Raw genomic sequence first — 24595 nt, forward strand, 5'->3', positions numbered from 1 at the left:
GGGTTGACATGCGCTCCTTGCGCTGTCTGCGCTTGGCTTCCACTTGCTCCCAGCGAAGAGACTCGAGGTGTTCGGCGCCTTCCCGGATGCTTCTCTTCCACTTTGTGCGGTCTTGGACCAGGGATTCCCAGGTGTCAGTGGGGATGTTGCACTTTTTCAAGGAGGCTTTGAGGGTGTCCTTGAAGCATTTCCTCTGCCCACCTGGGGCTCTCTTGCCGGAGCTCTGAGTAGAGCGCTTATTTTTGGGAGTCTCATATCGGGCATGCGGACAATGTGACCCATCCATCGGAGCTGATCGAGCATGGTCAAAGCTTCGATGCTGGGGATGTTGGCCTGAGCGAGAACACTGACGTTGGTGCGCCTATCCTGCCAATGGATTTGCAGGATCTTGCGGAGGCAGCGTTGGTGGTACCTCTCCAGTGCTTTGAGGTGCCTGTTGTACATGGAGTCTTATGTAGGAGTCTTATGTAGGAGCACTGGTGGAGTTTAACCAGCTAAAACTATGTGGCCTATGGCATAAGGTAAGCTCTTCACTGCCTGTCCATCTAGGAGAATTCGTTTGCAGGGCTATATGCAGCTTAGAGGGAAGAATTCCACTCCCTGGTGACAACTCTAGACTCCAGATTCCATTAATGATCCAGGCTGGTTGGCCAATCACCAAAGGTGCCCTGGGGAACTGTTGTGCTGCCTGCCTCAGGTATTTAATCCCACATAATTAGGCCTGTTTCAGCAAGGTTTACTCCACATGCATTTAAGGAAGGCAACTTAAATCAACTAATTATTAACAAAGGAGCTGAGAATTATGTACATCTATTTTTCCCATAGCTTAAGGCCAGGGCCATACCCGCAGAAAACTGGAGCAGGATAAACCTTGACTGTTCTGTGGCCATGGTATTAAAAAGATGAGATTGAGTAACTACTGCCTGAAGTTAGAAATTGAGGAAGATTTTGTCATTTGCAGTACCGTTACTCTGAGCAGGTTACCTGCAAGTTGACAATCAGACTCTGTCAGGACACCTTACCAAGTTGGTTTCCTCCCCTGTTAGTTCTCCAAAGCCTATCATCATGGTAACAGAAAGGGAGGCAGGGACAAACATTTTATTTTTGGCTTCCCCTTTATCTTTCAAATGCCTGCATGTCAATTCCCTAGTTCTTAAAAAGTCTTATAAGGAGTTTTTGCATTGTGATAGTGCCACCAACACCCAGCTCACGGGTCCCAGTCAGTCCGTACTGCCAAAGATAAATGTACCTGGTTTTGTAAAAACATTGCAGTGGAGACCGTTTCTGGCTATGCCCCTTGATCTGCCACTGGTTCTGAGAACTCCTGAACCTGGCTAGTGAAAGTGTTAATTTTGGGTTTAGTGTGCCTGTGGACTGATGTCTTGATAAACCAATTGAACGGTGCAGTTAGGATCTTTCTGGATGGATGAATTAAGATCGTCCGAATGGCTTTCCTTATTCATACTTATCTTGTGATGTCAGATATTATGGACGGCACAACATGTGCAGTCTCTAAATGGCACAGCCTACTTGTGCATGCACGATTAAGCGAGTTTTTGATTTCAGAGCTGACCGACATGGAGACCAGCCTCATTGAAGCGTGTAAACACAGGAGAGCAGTGGACACATGTCGCAATCCCGAGATGGACACACAAAATGTAGAAACACCTATGTACAGCATTTAATGCCTCTGGAATTTCCTAAAAGCTATTAGTTTCTTTCCTGCTCAAAATGTTTGAAATTCTTTTGCTATTTCTTGCAAACTTAACATTTGTGATTTTTTTTCCCTCCAACCTATTACACTGCCACATCCCAATGTGCACATTTCACGTTTCCATCAGGTAAACAAGAAAAGGTTAAATTAGTATTCACTATGTGTCATATGAAGGGTTCATTTTCATTCTGGTCATACTTTTCAGTCAGGTACAGGTTTCAGGCAGTGTTAAGGGATTATTTCTCCTCTAATTTGAAGAAGCCGGTGAATTATTTTGCATGAAAACATTAGCCTGGAGTTTCCAGTCAACATTGTTTTAATGCCTGCGTTCGGCCATTTCTATGAAGCAGGTTAAAGCTGGCAGTAATAACGATGATTGGAAAATCTGGGCTGCCAACCATTCAATTGTTTTCTTTTTACTGCTTTTGCTCACCTGAGGATTTTTAAAGACAGCGTACTTCTCTTTTTGTTCAACAAACAGAAGTTTGTTTTCGCTGTCCCGTGTCCAGTGTGACAGGGTCTCCACCAGGTTCTCGTGGTCTTCCAGAAACCTCTCTGGACAAAAAGGGAAAAATCTGAAAGTCAGAACTTTTAAAATAATCACACAAAACAATAAGACAATGTGCAGCAATCATCAAAATGCAACATTCCTCCCTCAACTAGAACCATGACATACACATACACTGGCCATTTATCTCATTGATGGTTATGGGAAATACTGTGCACAAAATGGCTGGCACGTTTGCTGCATAACCGTCACCACACTTCAAAAGTAACTCATTCTTTCTGAGGTGATTTGAGGTGTTTCTGAGAAATCTAATAAAGCACAATTTTTTTTCAGCTATTCTTTAGTCTTAATCCTCCTTCCAAGTCATTTTAACATTAACGTGTTTCTTTTTACATTGGCCTGGATTTTGCAGCGGGCAGATGGGAAAGGCTTACAACTGGCCAGCTACTGCACATCCACTTCCTCCCCCAACAGCAGTGCTGCGGGTTTCTATCACCGCTGGAATTCTGGGGTCACAGGAGTAAGATGATTCAATGGGCAATTTGGACAACAGTCTACTTTATTTTCCCTAAGGCAAAAACACATTAACATTGCAACTTACATTACAGTTACTTAACACTGTGCGACAAATATATGTAGTTATTCTACTCTGTTGGCAGTGCACCACATGCAAGATAACAGAGGCTGACTAATGTAGTGCCCAGCTGGCATTAAATCAATTTCACTGGTGTTAAGATGGCAAGTCTGCCCTCTGCTAAGCTGCAAGTTAGCCCACTCCTCCATGGAGTATTGTGGTATACCAAATAAAAATGTTCATTTGATTTTTTTACTGTTACTTTCTAGAATGCTGGCCTCAGTCTTGTGAACCATATTGCTCTAGTTAAACATTTCAGCGCTCTAGAATAAAGGGGATGAGATATGCTTCTTAAGAAATCACAAATGACCGCCAGCAAGACATAAGCACTTCAAGTGGGAATGAGCAAAGTGTAAATAAGTCTGAGCTGCCCCACCCTCATTCCCTTACAATTTAAGATCGAAAATTTTACAATATGTGAACACATTCTCTACCCCAGAGGGCTGTGGAGGCTCTGTGGTTGAGCATATTCAAGACAGAGATCGACAGATTTTTGGATATTAAGGGAATCAAGGGATATGCAAGAAAGTGGAGTTGAGGTAGAAGATCAGCCATGATCTTATTTAATGGCGGAGCAGGCTCGAATGGCCTACTCCTGCTCCTATTTTTTATGTTCCTATGTTCTTATGTTCAATTTATGACTTTTAGGGGGCGATTTTCCCACAGGTGTGGGGAACTGATGGGTTCCCCGAATGTCGGGGTTCCCACACAAATCTAAATGGGTTTGCCAGATTGATGCAATTTTCCCTCAATTGGCCAATCCATTTCCAGCGTGTGGGAACCCTTGCTAATTGACTATTTCCAGTTAGAAAGTCACACAGTATGATATCATCATTCGTGGTGCTTTTAAGGTCCACAGCAAGCATTGCTTCCTCTGCAGGCTTCCAAACGAACCATACAGGATGGCAGAGGAGCCTGCAGCAGCTTGTGGCCAGTGCCAGACCCCGAGCTGCCTCCAAATTCGACAAGGCTTCACTGCAGGCATTATTGGATGGAGTTAGGGCCCACAGGGAGGTCCTCTTCCCTAGGTCAGGGAGGAAGTGGCCTCCCATTGAGACCAAGGCTGCATGGATGCAGGTGTTATCAGATGTCAACTCGCTGGGAGTCACCAGAAGAACCTGGATATAGTGTCGGAAACGATTCCATGACCTTCACCGTACAGGAAAAGTAAGTATGAAGTTTCCATCACCCTCAAACTGATCCCCATTGCCTTTCCCCAACAGCACTCAGCTTCAGCAATCTCTTCCTCCACATCCCACTTCACAGTCACATCCATGCACCCTTACCCATTCCCTCTCTCTCTCTCTGCTCACATTCACATAACTATTCCACCATGCAACCCTCACACTCCCTCTCACTCTGATGCTTTGAACACAATTGACAACACACAGGGAGGGCCCTTGGTCTTGCAGCCTCACACCATCTTTATCTCCCTCTAAGTATCTATGCTATGCAATCTCTACACTCACTCCTTCATTCTCACTCAAACTCCACTTGTCTCCCTCATTGCAGGAAAAGAGAGCTCACACCAACAGCGAGTGAGCCAGGACTGGAGGAGGCCCACCCTCAATAGCCCACCTGACCCCCTGGGAGGAAGGAGTGCTGGAAATTGTCAGGGCTGATGTGGCTCCGGAAGCTGGGGAAGGAGAGACAGGGGCAGTCCCGCAAGCTGGTGACAGAATAGTTTTCCATCTCTCTTATTGACATAGCATGAGTCGCTGTTATGATTCTGAAGCTACATCATTTGGACTTATGAACATCTGCAAAATCCAATGTGCATGTAACCTTGGCATCACATCTCTAACTCTTTCCTTTACTCCCCCACAGGACCATCCAGAGCCCCCGTCCCCACTGTGGAGGAGGAAGAGGCTGTGCAGCCAGACTCCTCAGAGGAAGCTCCAACCTTTGAGGGCGCAGCGTCAGCAGAAGTAAGCGCACCCAGCACCAGCGCAGACACTCACACCTCGGGGGGACCTTCGGGACATAGAGTAGTGTTGTCACCTGGTGCGTCACAGCTTACAAGTGAGCATCAGCAGATTGTGGAGACAGGGACAGCAGTGGAGAGTCCTCGTCGGAGGGTGCAGGACTCTGCCAGCTCAGCTCAGCTGCATGTCAACTCTCTGCCTCTGGGTCCATCTGCAAGAGAAGAGGTGATGGATCTCCATGCACAGATGCAGGAGTCTCTGGCAGGTTTTGTCTCCAGGGTCGCTGCGAGTGTGGAGCGAATGGAGGAGTCCATAGCGAACATGAGCAGAGCCTTAGTGGAGTCATTGGCGCATGAAAGCATCACCACGGAAAGGATGGTTACCTCCGTGGTAAGGCTGGCTACCGTAGAGGAGAGGAGGGCTACGGCCATGGAGGAGCTTAGTTGCCAGGGTATGGAAAACATGGTGAGTGTTCAGAATAGAATGACATCTCTTGAGGAGCGATGGGCATCTATTGAACACAGAAACCAGATCTTCATGGAAGTCCTTCTGAGTAGGACTTCCAGTGCAGATACGGGTCCCCATGGCCCCCCTGATGTGCAGCAAGGTGCTCTCCAGCCACTTGCAGGCACTGAGGGGGACCTGACCCATGAGAGTAACATAGTAACATAGAGATAGGAACAGGAGTAGGCCATTCGGCCCTTCGAGCCTGCTCCGCCATTCAATGAGATCATGGCTGATCCTCGTCTGAGATCATAGCTGATCTTACCAGTTCAGTACCCCGTCCCCGCCTTTTCTCCGTAACCCTTAATCCCCTTAGCCTTCAGAAATATATCCAATTCTCTCTTGAAAATATTTATTGAATTAGCCTTCACAGCCCTCTGTGGCAGGGAATTCCACAGGCTCACCACTCTTTGAGTGAAGAAATTCTTCCTCATCTCTGTTTTAAATGATTTGCCCGCTATTTTTAGACTGTGGCCCCTGGTTCTGTGCTCCCCGGCCATTGGAAACATTCTCTCTGAATTCAGCCTGTCCAGGCCTGCCATAATTTTATATGTTTCGATGAGATCCCCTCTCAATCTTCTAAACTCCAGTGAGTACAAGCCCAAACTATTTAATCTCTCTTCGTAGGTCATTCCCGCCATTCCAGGTATCAGCCTGGTGAATCGCCGTTGCACTCTTTCCATGGCAAGAACATCCTTCCGCAGATGGGGCGACCAAAACTGTACACAATACTCCAGATGCGGTCTCACCAGCACCTTGTACAGCTGTAGTAAGGTATCCCTATTCCTATACTCGAACCCCCTTGATATGAAGGCCAACATACCATTTGCCTTCTTAATCGCCTGTTGCACCTGCATGCTCTCCTTCAGTGACTGGTGCACAAGAACACCCAGGTCCCTCTGCACTTCCCCATCTCCCAATCTATTGCCATTTAGATAATAATCTACCCTCCTGTTTTTACCCCCAAAGTGGATAACCTCGCATTTATCCACATTATAGTGCATCTGCCACGTATCCGCCCATTCCCCCAACCTGTCCAAATCGCACTGTAGCCTCCTGACATCCTCATCAGAGCCCACCCCTCCTCCTAGTTTAGTGTCGTCAGCGAATTTGGAAATATTGCATCCAATTCCCTGATCCAGATCATTTATATATATTGTGAACAGCTGGGGTCCCAGGACAGATCCTTGCGGCACCCCGCTGGTCACTGCCTGCCACTCTGAAAACGAGCCGTTTATTCCAACTCTCTGTTTTCTATCCGCCAGCCAGTTCTCTATCCACGTTAATACTTTGCCCCCAATCCCATGAGCCTTAATTTTGCATGACAATCTTTTGTGTGGAACCTTATCGAAGGCTTTCTGGAAGTCAAGGTACACCACATCCACTGGCTCTCCCCCATCTATTTTACCAGTTACTTCCTCAAAAAATTCCAGCAGATTAGTCAAACACGATTTACCCTTTGTAAATCCATGTTGACTCTGTCCGATCCTTTCCCCATTTGTCAAGTGCTCCGCTATTTTATCCTTAATAATGGACTCTAGCATTTTGCCCACAACCGATGTAAGGCTTACTGGTCTATAATTCCCTGCTTTCTCTCTACCCACCTTTTTAAATATTGGGGTAACATTAGCTACCCTCCAATCCACGGGTACTGTTCCCGAGTCAATGGAGTTCCGGAAGATGATCCTTAGAGCATCTGCTATCTCCAGGGCCACCTCCTTAAGTACCCTAGGATGTAGTTTATCAGGCCCCGGGGATTTGTCGGCCTTCAGTCCCCTCAACTTACCCAACACCATATCCCTAGAGATACTAATTTCTGTCAGCTCCTCCCTCTCATTAGTCCCTATGTTTGCCGATATTCCTGGGAGGTTATTTGTGTCCTCCTTTGTGAATACAGAACCAAAGTATGAGTTTAATTGGTCTGCCATTTCCTTATTCTCCATTATATATTCTCCCGAATCGGACTGCAGGGGACCGACTTGGGATTTTACCACTCTTTTCCTCCTGATATACCGATAAAAGCTTTTGCAGTCTGTCTTTATTTTTGCTGCAAGTTTACTTTCGTATTCTATTTTCCCCTTCCTGATTAATCCCTTTGTCCTCTTCTGCTGTATCCTGTACTGCCCCCAATCTTCCGGTCTGGTGCTTTTTTTTTGCCAGTTGATATGCCCTTTTTTTTTATTTTATGCTGTCCCTAATTTCCCTCGTTATCCACGGTTGAGTCACCTTTTTAGGTTTATTTTTATGCCAAACCGGTATAAACATGTTCTGGAATTCTTCCATTCTATCTTTGAATGCTTGCCATTGTCTATCCACTGTCAATCCCCCCAGAAACACCACCCAATCAATCTTACCCAATTCCCGTCTCATACCCTCGTAATTCCCTTTATTTAAGTTCTGGACCTTAGTCTCTGATTCAATTTCCTCACTCTCCATCTCGACTGAGAGCTCGATCATATTATGATCGCTCTGACCCAAGGGGCCTCGTACAAGAAGATTGGTGATAAGTCCCTTCTCATTGCACAATACCCAGTCTAAAATGGCCTGATCTCGAGTCGGCTCCTCGACATATTGGTCCAGATAACCATCCCGAAAACATTCCAGGAATTCCTCCTCCTCAGAATTTTTACTAATTTGGGTAGTCCAATCAATATGTAAATTAAAGTCACCCATGATGACAGCTGTGCTCTTATTGCACGCTTCTCTAATTTCCCTTTTTATGCCTTCCCTCACCTCCATATTACTATTTGGAGGCCTATATATCACACCCACTAACGTTTTTCTCCCCTTGCTATTTCTCATTTCTACCCATACAGATTCCGTTTCATCCGAGTTAATATCCTTCCTTTCCATTGCATTAATCCCCCCCTTTACCAGCAATGCTACCCCACCTCCCCTACCTTTTTGCCGATCCTTCCTAAATATTGTATATCCCTGGATGTTAAGTTCCCAGCCTTGCCCACCCTGCAGCCACGTTTCTGTAATCCCAATCAAATCATACTTGTTTACCTCTATTTCCACAACTAATTCATCCACCTTGTTCCTAGGAGGGAGGTTGTTGGCACACCTCAAGGAAGTGGGGGCTCCTCTCCACGCGCTCTCACTTCCATGCCACTTCAGAGCGCTCAGTCAGAGCCCTGCCGGAGTCCACACCCAAGTGAGATAGGAGTCTCAACCCCTGCACAGCCGCAGGAGCAGCAGACTGCTGGCGAGCCCTCACAGGCTCGCCACCCCAGAGGACGCCCGCCAAAGGTGTTGAGACAGGAGCAGCAGGAAAGTCAGCAAGGGGCCTCCACATCTGCTGAAGCCACAGGGGAACCACTACGTAGGAGCACGCGTAAGAGAAAAATAAAGCACCACTAATCACAAGGGTAGTCACTTGGGTGAAAAGTTTTGTATATAGTTATTATGTCATCAGTATCTTGTACATTAAAAATCTGATGGCAACTGCTGCAGTTGTGGCGTCTGTCATTTGGCGAATGGGGATTTCACATTGAGGCCTTAGGATTACTTGCAGTTGCCAGGATGCTGGTCAAATAGGTAGGAATGCGTAGGGTTTGGCCATTGTCCATGCTCAGGTAAGAAGCAGCGAGGCTACAGTGTTTGATGTACTAGGCTAAGCAAATCTGGACAGGATGAGTGCGTTCCTTGCATCCCGGGCAGCAATGTTCTCGCTTAATGGTGCCGTTGGTTGATGGGCCTCTGCAGGATGGTCGTTTTTGCCCTCCTCCTCCTCCTCATCATCTTCATCCGAGGCGGGTCTGTGAGGAGCCACTTGGTCCTGAGGAATCTGCAAGCCACAATGCTGTGCCATGTTGTGAAGTACACAGCAAACCACGACGATTTTGGAGACCCTGGCTGCTGAGTACTGTAAGGCTCCACCTGATCTATCCAGGCATCTGAAGCGCATCTTCAGCAATCCGATGGTTTGCTTGATAATCTGGTGGAAATGTGGCTGGAGTTGTAGCGCTCCTCAGCTTCGTCAGTTGGTTTCCTCAACGGCGTCATTAGCCAAGTCCGCAGGGGATAGCCCTTGTCTCCAAGTAGCCATCCCTGAAGTTCGTCTGGCGGCCTGAATAGTGGAGGCACAGTAGACAGGCGCAGTATGAGGGAGTCATGGCAGCTGCCAGGGTACTTGGCACAAACATGCAAAATCTCCTTCTTGTGGTCACACACCAGCTGAACGTTAAGGGAGTGGAAGCCCTTGCGGTTGACAAAAACTCCTGGATTGCGATGGGGTGCCCTAAGGGCCACATGTGTGCAGTTAATGACGCCCTGCACCCTTGGAAAGTCTGCCAGATGAGCTAATCCAAGCACTTGCGCCCTCACACTTGCGCGATCCCTGGTGAAATGGATGTGATTGTGCGCGAGGGCAAAGAGGGCATCGGTTACCTGCGTGATGCAAGTGTGTGCGGCCGCCTGGGAGATGCCGCTGATGTCTGCTGCTGATCCCTGGAAGGAGCCTGAGGCAAAAAAGCTGAGTGCGGTGGTGACTTTGATGGCCACTGGTAAGGAGTGTCGACCTGGTGCTCTGGGCTCCAGGTCTTGCTGCAGCATTGCGCAGATGTCAGTCACTATCTGTCGCGAAAGTCGGAGCCGCCTTTGGCACTGCTGCTCAGTCATGTTGAGGTAGCTGACCCTGTGTCTGTAGACCCTGTTTGGGGGCTATCTCCTGCGCCGATGGCCTTCCATGCGCTGGCCCCTTCTGGTCTGTGCTGCCTCAGGTGGGTGAGCAGCAGCCTGTCGCTCCTGCTGCTGCTGCTGCTGTTGCTGGTGCTGCTGTTGCTGGTGCTGCTGTTGTTGCTGGATGTGCTGTTGCCGGTGCTGCTGTTGTTGCTGGATCTGCTGCTGCCGCCTCTGCTGCTGGAGATCCTCTAATGCCAAGAAGGAAAGGAAAAAAAGGCCTCCCATGCTTCTGGTAGATGCCTCCGTTGAGGAAGCGCTGAGTTAGGGTGGCAAGAGGGGCTTTCCAGGAGCTCACACTGGAGAAGTGAGTGAGGCTCCAACCTTCCACAGCTGTGCCTAAGCCTGGAACAAGTTGCCCCAAGCCTGAAACAACAAGGTCCTGCAACCTACAAATGATGTCTGATTAAATCTCTTCTTTTCTGATTGACCTGCAACTGATAGTCAGCAATCCGATATTGTTCATGCCAGGTTTCATCAGCGGTGTTCCCACCAGGCGTGTTTAACGTGGGAAAAGGCTGAAAATAGCAAGGGCCCCTTAAAATGGCATTATAGATGCCAATTATTGGTGATTAAGGTGCCTGAAGACCAGTCCCGCCTGCTGCGGGTGGGACTGATTCGGGTCAGACAGAAATGCCTGGGTGAAAATCGTACGGGGCGGGGAATCAGGCGGGAGGGGGCGCGGTCGCGACCCCCTATTTTTTGTGATTTTCCCCAACGACACACCTGAAAGCCCGCCTGACGGCTCCAGGAAAATCGCCCCCTTAATATTTGAAACTCCTTTCAGAGGAAGTATGAAATATTGCTAATCATGGGAGGAGAGATGGCTCTGGTTGCTATATGTAGCAAGACATTAAGGGGGAGAAATTCATTATAGCCCCGTTTGGGGCGCTAACTTTTAAAAGTTGAAAAACTTAGTGCCAGGCGCGAATGTTTCTCAACATTTAAAAAATTTGGTTTCACGCTCCAGGAAGGAAGTGGAGCTAAATCAAGCATTCCATTTCCTTCCTGGAGCGCAACAGGCAGCAGGTGGGGCGGTAGGTGAGCAGCACTGCACACTGGGCCGTGCAGCACTGCCGCATTGGAAGGCTCCTTCCCTCCCTTAAAGGGGAAAACTTACCTGGTCCCTGATGGCAGCCGCGATCCGGCCTGATCAGCCTGGTGCAGTGCTGCAGAGTGCCGGGCTGATCAAGCGCTGGGGAAAAAAGCAAATTAAACAGAGAACGAGCATTTCAGTCATTTTTTCCCCGACCTCGGCCACCTCACCTTTAAGTATCGCCCCCGGCCTCCCGATGGACGCCTCCTGCAGCTGCCGATGTTTTCACCCGGCGATGCTGCAGGGGGCAGAACTGAAGTTCGGGTCCGGGGCGTTACCGGGGCGATGCGCACGGCGATGATGTCACAATCTCCGGGCGAAGGAGAATCGGGGCGCAACGCCATACTGCTGCCGCAAACCTCCCGCCGAATTTAGCGGGAGGCGATATTCTCGCCGCGCCAGGGCGGTAACTGGTTAGCCCCTTGTTATCGCCCCCCCAGCGGCGCTAATGGGAGGCGCTAACCAACCAAATTTTGTTTTTTGAATGCATTTATGATGATGTGAAACACAGCAACAAGAACAATTCTTACTCCTGGTTTATTAAAAAAATGAGCACTGTTAGGAAGAAAATAGAGACGGAGGGATCAAGCTTATAGTCAGCTCTACTATTAACATCAAGTGTACTTCAAAAGACAGTTCAGACACAAAGTCATCCCTGGTAATTGCAGTGTAGTCTCAGGTTATCTCTGTAAGATCAAATCCATCTTAGATCAAACAATCTTTAGACAGTAATTGTAATTGAGAATCATTTTAAGATCAGATTTCTTCCCCTCATCCCCATATTACAATGACCTTTTTATCAAACCCCTGTGTGATTAGGATCTTTGTGATGTTACGTGAAGTCCTTTCCACATTGATCTTATATAAATGTTGGTGTGCTATGCTTCAAGTAATACCAGATGGCTTCATCACACGTTCAAAGCTTGCCATAGTGGGATTATGAATTCATAGCCTCTGGGTTGCTGGACCAGTACCATAACCACTAGGCTACTGTGCCAATGTTAAAAATAATACATTTGTAGCAGGAATGTTCAGCAAAGAGATGGGGCCAGAAATTCGGGTCACCACGGATGAGTACGCACTGGGTACTCACGCGTAGGCCCAATGAAAGTGCCGGTTTCGTGCATGCACTGCGTGATTTTTTGTATCACGGTATGGTACGGCAGCTGTAGCTCCCATGACTGGAAAGCCCTGCAGCGGGTAGTCAAAACTACCCAACGCATTACCGGCACCCGGCCACCGACCATAGAACATATATATCAGAAACGCTGCCTACGGAGGGCACGGTCCATCATCAAAGACCCTACCCACCCCAGCCACAGTCTGTTCGCCCTCCTACCATCTGGAAGACGCTACAGATGCAGTTGCACCCGTATGACCAGATTTAGGAACAGCTTCTTTCCCAGGGCTGTCATCCTACTGAACTCCACAAATAAACACTAAAGCCTGCACATCTGCCGATGCACTTTATTATGGTCATATTTATGCTAATATATATGTACAAATGTATGTTGAAATGTTTAAGTGTCCTAATCCAAATTGTACATTCTCGGGAGCCGCAAGCCTACATTTCGTTGTACTGCACTTGTGCACTAACAATGGCAATAAAAGTTGATTTGATTTGATTTGATAAAATAAATAAGGGAGAACAAGTGGATGTGGTGTATTTGGACTTTCAGAAGGCTTTCGATAAGGTCCCGCATAAGAGATTAGTGTGTAAAGTTAAGGCACATGGGATTGGGGGCAAGGTACTGACTTGGATAGAGAACTGGTTGGCAGACAGGAAGCAAAGAGTTGGAATAAACGGGTCTTTTTCCGAGTGGCAGGCAGTGACTAGTGGGGTACCGCAGGGATCGGTCCTAGGACCCCAGCTATTCACAATATATATTAATGATCTAGACGAGGGAACTAGATGTAATATCTCCAAGTTTGCAGATGACACAAAGCTGGGTGGGCGTGTGTGCTGTGAGGAGGATGCAGAGAAACTACAGGATGATTTGGACAGGTTGGGTGGTTGGGCAGATGCACGGCAGATGCAGTATAATGTGGATAAATGCAAGGTTATCCACTTAGGTGGCAAAAACAGGAAGGCAGATTATTATCTGAACGGCAATAGATTGGGAGAAGGGGAAGTGCAACGAGACCTGGGTGTCCTTGTGCACCAGTCCCTGAAGGTAAGCACGCAGGTGCAGCAGGCGGTTAAGAAGGCAAATGGTATGTTGGCCTTCGTAGCGAGAGGGTTCGAGTACAGGAACAAGGATGTCTTGCTGCAGTTGTACAGGGCCTTGCTGAGTCCACATCTTGAGTATTGTGTGCAGTTTTGGTCGCCTTATCTGAGGAAGGATGTTCTTGCCATGGATGGAGTACAGCGAAGATTCACCAGACTGATACCTGGGATGGCAGGAATGACGTATGAGGAGAGATTGGGTTGATTGGGCTTATACTCGCTGGAGTTTAGAAGAATGAGAGGGGATCTCATTGAAACTTATAAAATTCTAACAGGACTAGACAGACTTGATGCAGGAAGGATGTTCCCGATGGCCGGGAGTCCAGAACCAGGGGTCACAGTCTAAGGATAAGGGGTAAGCCATTTAGGACAGAGATGAGGAGGAATTTCTTCACCCAAAGAGTGGTGAACCTGTGGAATTCTCTACCACAGAAGGCAGTTGAGGCCAATTCATTAAATATATTCAAGAAGGAGTTAGATATTTTTCTAAAGGCTAAAGGGATCAAGGGACATGGGGAGAAGGCAGGGACAGGGTACTGAATATGGATGATCAGCCATGATCTCATTGAATGGCGGAGCAGGCTCGAGGGGCCGAATGGCCTACTCCTACTCCTATCTTCTATGTTTCTGTGCGCGGGAAACCGGAATTTCCGTTCCCTTAAAGGAAGGGGTTCAGAGGTCGAATGCGTATGCTGGAGAGGCAGCGCGTACACCTGGAACTTCCATTTCTTTTGCAGGTTTCTTCGAGAAGATAAGTCTCCAGCAGCTACGCCTCCGACCCGAATTTCTGGGCCATTAATATGTCATGCTTGGCCAATTGGGTTATTTTACCCTTCTTTGTGAATTGATATGGTAAAGAATCTTACAAGACATCCACCTTGGTGCCAAAGCTCCTTTAAGAGAGTTTCTCTGGATGATGATTGAAGTTAATTTGGAAGAGAAGTACATTTTAATAGGTACAGATATTTATCAAAGGCCTAATATTATCATGGTTCCTGTTGAGTTGCTTCATGATTCAAGCCTCGTGGGGTTATATACAATAGAAGCATACTTCAGGAGCATGAAGCTATTACTATTACCTATTACTTATCAGAGCACAACACATACATAGTTTGGGGATGCCCTATACCAGGAAATCTCATTTCTATAGACCACCATTGAGCAAAATGCAACATCAATGGCAGCTCCAGGCTACATACACCTCAGGCACGCTGGCACCTCTCAGGGATTCGCCCACTGATATTGCTGAGGCTTTGAGGTCCAAAATCCAGGAGGCAATAATGACCAACTTCAATGTCCTTGGATGAAGACCAGAAAATCCCTTGATAGCATGCATGCCACCACAGCAAGGTTATGTTCAACTTTATCAACATGGAGTATGTATATTGCCCATTTTTCCTTCCTATGTGCAGTACTTTCCATTTTACTGTATTAAATTCCATCTGCCATTGTCTGCCCACTTACATATTTTGTATAATTCATTCTGTAATTTTTGGCCTACTGCCTCAATTCCACTGCCTCTCCTAATTTCGTATCATCTGCACTGATCCCTGGGGTACCCCAATCAGTACTTAACCCCATCCCAAAATACCTCGATGCATTTTCTACACTTCAGTCAATTTTTTATCCATACTGAAGATTTACCCCGAATCCCCACAGCTTTGAGCTTAACTAACAGCTTTGTGTGTGAAACTTTGTCAAATGGCTTCTGGAAGTCTAGGAATTATATTCCATAGGCTTACCGCAGTCCACCTGGGATGTCACTTCCTCAAAGAAGTCAAGGAAGTCGGTCACCCTTCTGAATCCATGTTGATTGATGTTAATTAAATTATTGTACAGATAATCCTCAGGTGTACACTTAATAGTGTCAGCTGTGGCTCAGTTGGTAGCACCCTCGCCTCTGAATCAAAAGGTGTGAGTTCACAGTCCCATGCCAGAGCTTTGAACACAAAACTCTAGGCTGACACTCCAGTGCGGTGCTGAGGGAGCGCTACAGAGTCGAAGGTGCCGTCTTTCAGATGAGTCATTAAACCGAGGCCCCGTCTGCGCTCTCAGGTTGACGTAAAAGATCCCATGGCACTATTTTGAAGAAGAGCAGGGGAGTTATCCCTGGTGTCCTGGCCAATATTTATCTCTCAATCAATATCACTAAAACAGATTATCACATTGCTGTTTGTGGGAGATTGCTGTGTGCAAATTGGCTGCCGGGTTTCCTACATTACAACAGTGACTACACTCAAAAAGCACTTCATTGACTGTAAAGCGCTTTGGGATGTCCGATGGTCGTGAAAGGCGCTATATAAATGCAAGTCTTTCTTTTTCTTTTAATAATCAATGCCATTATTTTACATGGGATTAAAATAAGTCTATGGGTCTGTAGTTGCCCGAGTTTGATTTGTTGCCCTTTTTGAGTGTGAGCACCACGTTGGCCTGTTTCCAATCTAATGTCACCTCCCCAGTGTCCAGTGACTCCCTCATAATGATTGTCAGTATCTCTGGGATAAATACTACCTACCCCTGGGGACTGTTTGCTTATGAACCTTTGTAGCCTGGAACTTCTATCTCAGTTATATTGCAATCATTAATTTTGCTTAAAAAAAAGTTGGAAAAGAACATCGAGTGAAACAGAAAGGCAAGCCTCAGGGAAAGAGCTACTCAATCATTTCCTGGTGAATCGATACTGTTTTGCTTTTGCTAGCTCACCCTTATTGTCCTGCTCTGCACAGCGTGTTGCTGCTTCTCTTCCACAGATAGGCCTATACTTCTTTCCACAGGCATGTTATGTAGCAGGTAGCACACCACTACCATTCTTCAACCTCATTCCAGGGTATGGCACCCTGGTGCAGTCCAAACATCAGACTGTTGTTCGAGCACGGCAAATGTCTGCTCAATGATGTTCTTGCCTCTTAAATTTGTGTCACTGTCGGCTCTTTGTTGGGGATTATGGAGATTTTGTAGTAGTGCCATGTTTCAAGTGTTCCAAAGCCATATTACAAGTTTCCGTTTGTCATCATCTGGAATCCCCGATCTTCTTAATTGTAGGTAGTCCCCAAAAGTAATGGATTCACAGGCATAATGATTTGGCGGTGTGATCATATACCATTTGGACATTCATAGGTTGTATCTGTGCCAAAAATAAGCTGTGGCAACCCAGTACTAAGATGGATCCGGAGAGAGAAATAAAGTCAATGTTTCGGGTCGAGGACATGTTCTTTTCTCCCCTCCTCCCTTTCTTTGCCCCACACTTGCTTAAAAATCTGTTACATCTCCAACTTTTTCCAGTTCTGACGAAGGGTCCTTGACCTGAAACGTTGACTCTATTTCTCTCTCCTCGATGCTGTCTGACCTAATGAGTGTTTCCAGCATTCTCTGTTGTTATTACAGATTTGCAGCATCTGCAGTATTATGCTATTGTACTAAGATGGATCCATTCACTTTGCTAAAATTTAAAATAGTTGCTTAGAGGCACTTCATCTGACTCAGAACCACAGAACTTTTTCCTGATGCTTGGATTCCAGTGTTTTTTTATTAGCATTCAATGTGGTCTTCTTCCTAACATTGTGTTTTAATAATATGAGATCTTGTACTATTGTTCTTTTGATCACAATTGATTGAGAACCTTATAAAACAGGCAAGTTTTTTTGTAATAACAACAGAAAATGCTGGAGACATTCAGCAGGTCAGGCAGCATCGAGGAGAGAGAAACAGAGTCAACGTTTCGGGTCGAGGACCCTTCGTCAGAACTGGAAAAAGTTAGAGAAGAGAGATTTTTAAGCAAGTGCAGTGGCAGGGACAGGGAGGAGCGGAGGAAAGAACAAAGGGAAGGTCTCTGTGTTCAGCAGTTCTGACATAGTGACCTTTTGGTGTATAAAGCATTCACGTATCCCACCATTAACACCTCAATTTGAAAATTATGGGGGTGATTTTGTGAATGGGGACGCGTTGGAGGCGGGACAGCTGCTTGTCGGGTCGATGTCCCGCCTCCATCGATTTGTAGCCAACCCACGCTATTTTCCCTTGATTGACCTTGTTAAGCCCGCCCAGCGGGCTTAGCAGGTCAATCAAGGGAAAGCCGGTTGCAGAGCACATCAACGTATGATGTGAAGCTGTCAAACAGTGACATTCTCTGCAGTTTGATGAGGTCTTCCATACAAGACCTCATCAATCTTCTTTCTGTTACAGAATTGAGATGGTTGTTGCATATGAGAATGCAACGGTCATTTCTCATCTGCAACACAGAGGACCGAGAGTCTCCGCATACAAACTGACTGAAGCCTGCAGGAAGAAACAAAGGTAAGTACACTTTTAAAAACACTTTGCACTTTCCTCAGATGCTCACCTCTACACTCTTGCACCCATCACTTACCTTCACACCACACTTTAGCACCCGCCCCCCCCCCCGACCCCTGCAGACCCAGTACTCGTCTCGCTGACCCTGGTGGGTTTTAGAGCCTTCAGGGAGCCTGCACTTGTGAGGGAAGAAAGGGGATAATCCTATTTTCTGCCTGTTAACTACCTGTTAACAGGCAGTTAATAGGCTTTAATCCCTTCCCGCCTCCAAGGAGATGGGACCCGGCGCGGGACGGCTACCCGCCTCCTGGGAAGATGGCATGGAGGCGGGTTGGGGGCGGGTTGGGGGTGGGTTGGGCACCCGCCTCCAAATTCTGCCATTTCCCCAGCAGTCCCGCCTCCATACTTGCCTCCCCAGGGCTGGCAAAATCGCCCCAATTCAGACTGATATTGTGACACTCTCTGTTCTCAGAGGGACAAGACAAGGCTCATTTGTTTAATTCTAAGAAACTCTACAATTTCAAGCAATTGTTAGAAAAAACTTTCCTGGGCTGAGAAGGACAGGTTCTTTCTAGATCTTTCATATATATTTGTTTTACTGTATATTATTTGCCTAATATATTTGTTTCTTTAAATGATCCAACTGTAAATAAATTCAATCAATAGTTTTAGCTGGTACAAGGTAGATCTAGTGTGTGATATTTTGCACTTTCTGGATCAACTCACCACCATCCAGATATAGTGAGAATACTACATGGATTCCAGTGCATAGTGTTACTGCAAGACCGCCTACTCCCACCTCCATAACATCGCCCGTCTCTGCCCCTGCCTCAGCTCATCTGCTGCTGAAACCTTCATCCGTGACTTTGCTACTTCTAGACTTGACTATTCCAATTCTCTCCTGGCTGGCCACCCATCTTCCACCGTCCATAAACTTGAGCTCATCCAAAACTCTGTTGCCTGTATCCTAACTCGCACCAAGTCTCATTTACCATCACCCCTGTGCTCGCTGACCTACATTGGCTCCCGGTCCAGTTACGCCTCAATTTTAAAATTCTCATCCTTGTTTTCAAATCCCTCCATGGCCTCGCCCCTCAGTATCTCTGTAACCCCCTTCAGCCGTACAGCCCTACAGGAGCTCTCACCCCTCCAATTCTGGCCTCTTGCCCAGCCCCGATTTTAATCGCTCCACCATTGGTGGCCATGCCTTCAGCTGCCTAGGCCGTAAGCTCTGGAATTCCCTTCCTAAACCTCTCCGCCTTTCCACCTCTCTCTCCTCCTTTAAGACGCTCCTTAAAACCTACCTCTTTGACCAAGCTTTTGGTCATCAGTCCTAATACCTCCTTATGTGGCTCGGTGTCCAATTTTGTTTGACAATGCTCCTGTGAAGCACCTTGGGACATTTTACTACATTAAAGGCGCTACATAAATGCAAGTTGTTGTTGCAAAACAGAGAATTGTTAGTTTTGGACTATGCAGCCTAAAATATGCACTCAGGCTCTTGATGGGGACAGTCTGCTTGCTACAAATGTTATGGTGTTTAAAAAAGTAGGAATCAGAAGGGGTAATTTTGACTTTGGTGATAGTATAAAATGGGCGATGTCGATTCAGCCATGTGCTATACGTCTCTCCCGATTTTCATTTTAGGATAAACATTTATAAGAGGTGGTTGCTTCAATATCACCATTTTACATTGTCACCAAAGTCATAATTACTCCTAGAATTCTTTAGTAGTGGTTGCACACCATTTGATCATTTATAGTGTGGCATCTTGTTCTGCTGATTGATGCTAATGAATATTGAGCAGGTATTTAATTGGCCCCCGTGGTTGCAGCTGGTCGTGCCCTGTACCCTCGGAGTGCCAGATTATAAAAAATATTTCGCTCAGCCTCTCCTGCTGCGATATCCTAATGCTGAATTTAATACAATCAATGGCATGTGGAAACAGAGCATCCATGACCTTGGCTATACTGCAAACTAACTAATCCTTCCTATGTCCCCTGCCATTTCCTGGAAGGAACCAGGATTGGATCACATTCACTACCACAGGCAGTGCAGTGCTAATGTTTCTTCTTGGATCCCTGGGAATCCCTGGCCCGAGACTGCACAAAGTGGAGGAGAAGCATCCGGGAAGGCGCCGAACACCTCGAGTCTCTTCGCCGGGAGCAAGCAGAAGCCAAACGCAAACAGCGGAAGGAGCGCACGTCAACCCAAACAGCCCACCCACCTGCCCCTTTAACCACCGTCTGCCCCGCCTGTGACAGTGACTGTAGGTCCCGCATTGGACTCATCAATCACCTGAGAACTCATTTTTAGTGTGGAAGCAAGTCATCCTCGGTTCCAAGGGACTGCCTAAGAAGAAGAAGGTCAACCTGACTGCATGCATGTACAAATTTGCATGTTCACATTTAATTGGCATGTAAAAAGCTCTTAATAAACCATAACCCATTAACGCTGGCACAGGCGTTAATACGCATTCAACTGCTTCAATCCTGAGAGGAATTTTGATATCGTGGGCAAAAATATGTTGGCGCTCAGTTGATGCGAATGCATCAGATTACTACATAGTAACACACACTTTATGTGTGTTTTAGATTCGGAGCACAGGGCAATTTTAGGCCCCATGTGTTTGCAGTTAATGTAGAGTTAGCCTCATTATAGGTTTTAAAGATGCCACGGTCATTGATTGCACTTTTGTGCACTTGGATAAATTAGCAGAGGGGGAGAGGCAATCAGCAAGTTGGCTGAAAATGGTTATAATTAAAGATAAAAGTGGTAGCTCATAAAACTGACCAGGATTGTCATTTGGAAACTTGTGTGGAGAAATATCGATGGAAACAAGAATCATTTTTCCACTGGTCTGACATTACAGAGCAGTTTCAATGAATTAGACCGAAGCAAAAGTACACTTGTATACACATTTATTCCTATAACCTACTGCTGTTGTTCTATATAATTGACAGCTGACAGTGTGGTGCAATCACCTCCACTCATGAAGCTGACCAGATACCACGCAGGCCCTTGTCATTTCGTGAGTCAGCTGGGCCGCCTCACTGTGGTTGACACTGAATCATAATCATGCTTTTGGCCAATACATACTCTATTTCTAATACTTATTGAAAGAAAAATGCCGTGAGAATAGGTATCAATGGGAACGATTTTCCCAGCACCGAAGAGGCGGGTTTGGAGGTGGGACAGTTGGCAAAATGGAAAAACTGAGGGCGGGTTCGGAACTCGCCTCCAACCCGCCTCCGCGCAATTTTGCCGGAGGCGGGTTTGGTGGGTGCGATTCGGTCCCGCCTCCATCAGTTGGGAGAGGTATTTAAGACCCTTAAATAGTCGTTAAGGGCCTCTATAATCCTATTTTGACAGGCCTTTGTTATATTGCCACATTTTGTGCGAGTTGCATGACCCTCCTAAACCAGGCCAGCTAATCCTGGTGGGTTGACAAGTGGGTGGCCTCCTCACAGCTGCAGCTCCACCATTAAAACGGAGCTTTCATCAGGGAGCAGTTGCAGGTGGCAGAACTTTTGTTCCACAGGTCTTTCAGCACCTTTAGCAGACCTTGAAGTCGGAGGTGCTGCAGCTTCTATCTCTCAACTGTGGGATCTCCTTGGAAGACCCTCTCCCCAGTTGGACTGAGCGCTTCCCCAATGGAGGTATCTGCCAGCAGCATGGGAACCATTTATTTCCTTTCACCATGGACCTCAGATTCAGATGAGGAGCAGCCACAGCAGCAGCAGAACCAGGCAGCTCAGCAGCAACAGCAGCAGGAGCGCCAAACTCCTGCTCACCCACCTGATGCTGCACAGGGCAGAAGGCGTCAGCGCATGGAAGCGTATCGCCGCAGGAGATACCCCCTCTCAGGGTTTACAGACAGAGGATGAGCTACCTCAACATGACTGAGCAGCAGTGCCAAAGGAGGCTGAGAGTTTCGCAACAGGTTGTTGGAGACATCTGTGCACTTCTGCACCAACACCTGTAGCCCAGAGGAGCGGGTGGACACCCCTTACCAGCGGCTGTCAAAGTCACCACCGCACTCAACTTTTTTGCCTCAGGCTCCTTCCAGGGATCATCAGCGGCATCTCCCAGTCGGCCGCCCACAGTTGCATCACGCAGGTTACCGATGTCCTTTTCGCAAAGGCGCACAATTACATCCACTTCTCAAGGAATCAAGCAAGTGTAAGCGTGCGTTCAGTTGGCTTTGCAAATATGGTAGGCTTGCCAATGGTGAAGGGCGTCATAGACTGCTCACCTGGGTGTCCTTGTGCACCAGTCGTTGAAGGTAAGCATGCAGGTGCGGCAGGCGGTTAAGAAGGCAAATGGTATGTTGGCCTTCGTAGCGAGAGGGTTTGAGTACAGGAACAAGGATGTCTTGCTGCAGTTGTACAGGGCCTTGGTGAGACCACATCTTGAATATTGTGTGCAGTTTTGGTCGCCTTATCTGAGGAAGGATGTTCTAACCATGGAAGGAGTTCAGCGAAGATTCACCAGGCTGATACCTGGGATGGCAGGAATGACGTATGAGGAGAGATTGGGTCGATTGGGCTTGTACTCGCTGGAGTTTAGAAGAATGAGAGGGGATCTCATTGAAACTTATAAAATTCTGACAGGACTGGATAGGCTAGATGCAGGAAGGATGTTCCCGATGGTCGAGGAGTCCAGAACCAGGGGTCACAGTCTAAGGATAAGGGGTAGGCCATTTAGGACTGAGATGAGGAGGAATTTCTTCACCCAGAGAGTGGTGAACCTGTGGAATTCTCTGCCACAGAAGGCAGTAGAGGCCAATTCATTAAATATATTCAAGAAGGAGTTGGATATATTTCTTAAGGCTAAAGGGATTAAGGGGTATGGGGAGAAAGCAGGGACCGGGTACTGAATTTGGATGATCAGCCATGATCGCATTGAATGGTGGAGCAGGCTCGAGGGGCCGAATGGCCTACTCCTGCTCCTATCTTCTATGTTTCTATGTGGCCCTTAGGGCATCTCATCAAAACTCAGCTATCTTTGTCAACCGCAAGTGCTTCCACTTCCTCAACGTACAGCTGGTGTGTAACCACAAGAAGGAGATTTTGCATGTTTGCGCCAAGTTCTGTGGTAGCTGCCATGACTCTTTCATCTTGTGGAACTCTAGTGTTCCTCTGCTCTTCAATCCACCGAACCAACTTAACAGATGGCTCCTTGGTGACAAGGGCTACCCCCTGAAGAAGTGGCTAATGACGCCGATCAGGAGGCCAGCTAACGAGGCTGAGCAGCACTACAACACCAGCCACATTTCGACCAGGTCCATCATCGAGCAAACCATTGGCTTGCTGAAGATGTGATTCCGATGCCTTGACAGATCAGGTGGAGCCCTGCAGTATTCAGCAGCCAGGGTCTCCAGAATGGTCGAGGTCTGTTGCGCACTGCACAACATGGCACAGCATTGTGGCTTGCAGCTTCCTGATGAGCAAGTGGCTCAGCTCATAGCCTCCTCAGATGAGGAGGAGGAGGCGAAGGAGGAGGAGGAAGAGGAGGAGGAGGACTGAGCGGCGGCGTATCGACCAGCAGGAGCAGCAGCACGCGAGCACTTGGCTGCCCGTGATGCAAGGGATGCACTCATCCTGGCCATACATGCATAGGTTGCCCATTGTGGCACATGTGCTTGGCTCCTTCTTAACACATGACAGACAATGGACATGACTCTGTGGCCTCCTTTCACTCTGACCACCAACCTGACCACGCAAGTGTCACAGAGCCCGCAATGTGGAGCTGCCTAAGCCGAAATAACAGATGCCATCACACCAACAATTTGCCATCACCTAATTTTAATATATTCACACAGGGATTGCATTTCATCAATAAACAGAAACAATCACCCAATCTGTACACAGATCTGGAGGTTGTATCCTTTGCCAGCTGGATCCACACAGCCTTGGGGCAGGATTTTCATTGGGCCGTGGAGTTGGGATTGGAGGTGTGCGGGGGGTAAAAATCCCGAAATCAGGGGTCCCGACCCCATCCCGTACCCAAACCCGCCTCCATGCCAGTTTCAAAGGAGGCGGGTACCCGCCCTGCACTGGGACCCGCCTCCCCGAGGCGGGAAGGGATTAGTGCCAATTAACTGCCTGGGCAGTTTTTAGCCTAATCCCTATTTTGAAGGTTGAAGTGTGGGATTCCCGACGGCTCCAAACCACGCCAAGTTAGAGGAGGCGGGCCGTCGGGTTGAAGGACTTGGAGGGGTCACGATGTCGGTGTTCAGGTGAGTGATGTGTGCATGAGTGCAAAGGTAAGTGTGTTTGGTGTGTCTAAAGTGTGTAAAGAATTGTAAATGACCTTTTCTTACCTTTTCAGCCTTCCTTCCTTTAGGTTCCGGGATTCCCTCATCTCACCAGCACAGAAAGCAGAATGGTTGCGAACTGTCAAAAGTGACAGCCTGCAGCTTTTTGTACAGGAGAGATTTCTAACTGAGTCTGTGGAGAAGGACTCAGGTTAGAAGTGAGTCTGTCAGTGTTTGACAGCTTCAAACAGCTGTGAAACACTGATATTTCATCTGTCAAAAGCTCTTGACAGATGAAATTTCAGTCTGTGACGTCACCTGTTGCCGGGTGGCCCTTAATTGGCCTGCTGAGCCAGCTGGGCGGGCTCAACAAGGTCAATCAAGTTAAAATCGCGTGGATTGGCCGCATCTCGATGGAGGCGGGACTACAACCCCGAAAGTTGTAGTCCCGCCTCCAACCCGACTCCTGAGTTAAATTCCTGCCCTTGGTGTCTTTGGGAGGCCTCTTCCTCCCAGATGAGGGGAAGAGCACCTCCCTGCTTGCTCTCGCCCCCTCAACCAGCATACCCAGCGCCTCATCCGAGAACCTCGGGGAGGCCCTTGCCTTGGAGCTGGCCATTCTTCAAGGAGATAAAAGTTTGGAGGTGGTGCACGACCAACCAAAAACCAGTGGAATGAGCCAAGGCAGCAAGCAGCCCTTAAATGAAGCTGGATAAGTGACGTTAGCAGAGGTGAGTTTCAGTCCCAAAAGACTA

The 24595-nt window shown here is 47.4% G+C and overlaps 1 protein-coding gene across 1 annotated transcript in view; it reads right to left on the minus strand.

The window, feature by feature from the left end:
• Positions 1–24595, minus strand: part of apbb1ip (amyloid beta (A4) precursor protein-binding, family B, member 1 interacting protein) — a 254338-nt gene that overhangs the window by 85535 nt on the left and 144208 nt on the right. Inside the window, exon 7 of the mRNA XM_085987735.1 lies at positions 2148–2269. Coding sequence (XP_085843861.1) covers positions 2148–2269 — 122 coding nt within the window. The remainder of the gene's footprint in view (positions 1–2147; positions 2270–24595) is intronic.

The sequence above is a fragment of the Somniosus microcephalus genome, chromosome 5 (genome assembly GCF_052327205.1).
Source record: "Somniosus microcephalus isolate GS21.2 chromosome 5, FLI_Smic_1.0, whole genome shotgun sequence".
In the NCBI taxonomy this organism is placed as follows: domain Eukaryota; kingdom Metazoa; phylum Chordata; class Chondrichthyes; order Squaliformes; family Somniosidae; genus Somniosus; species Somniosus microcephalus.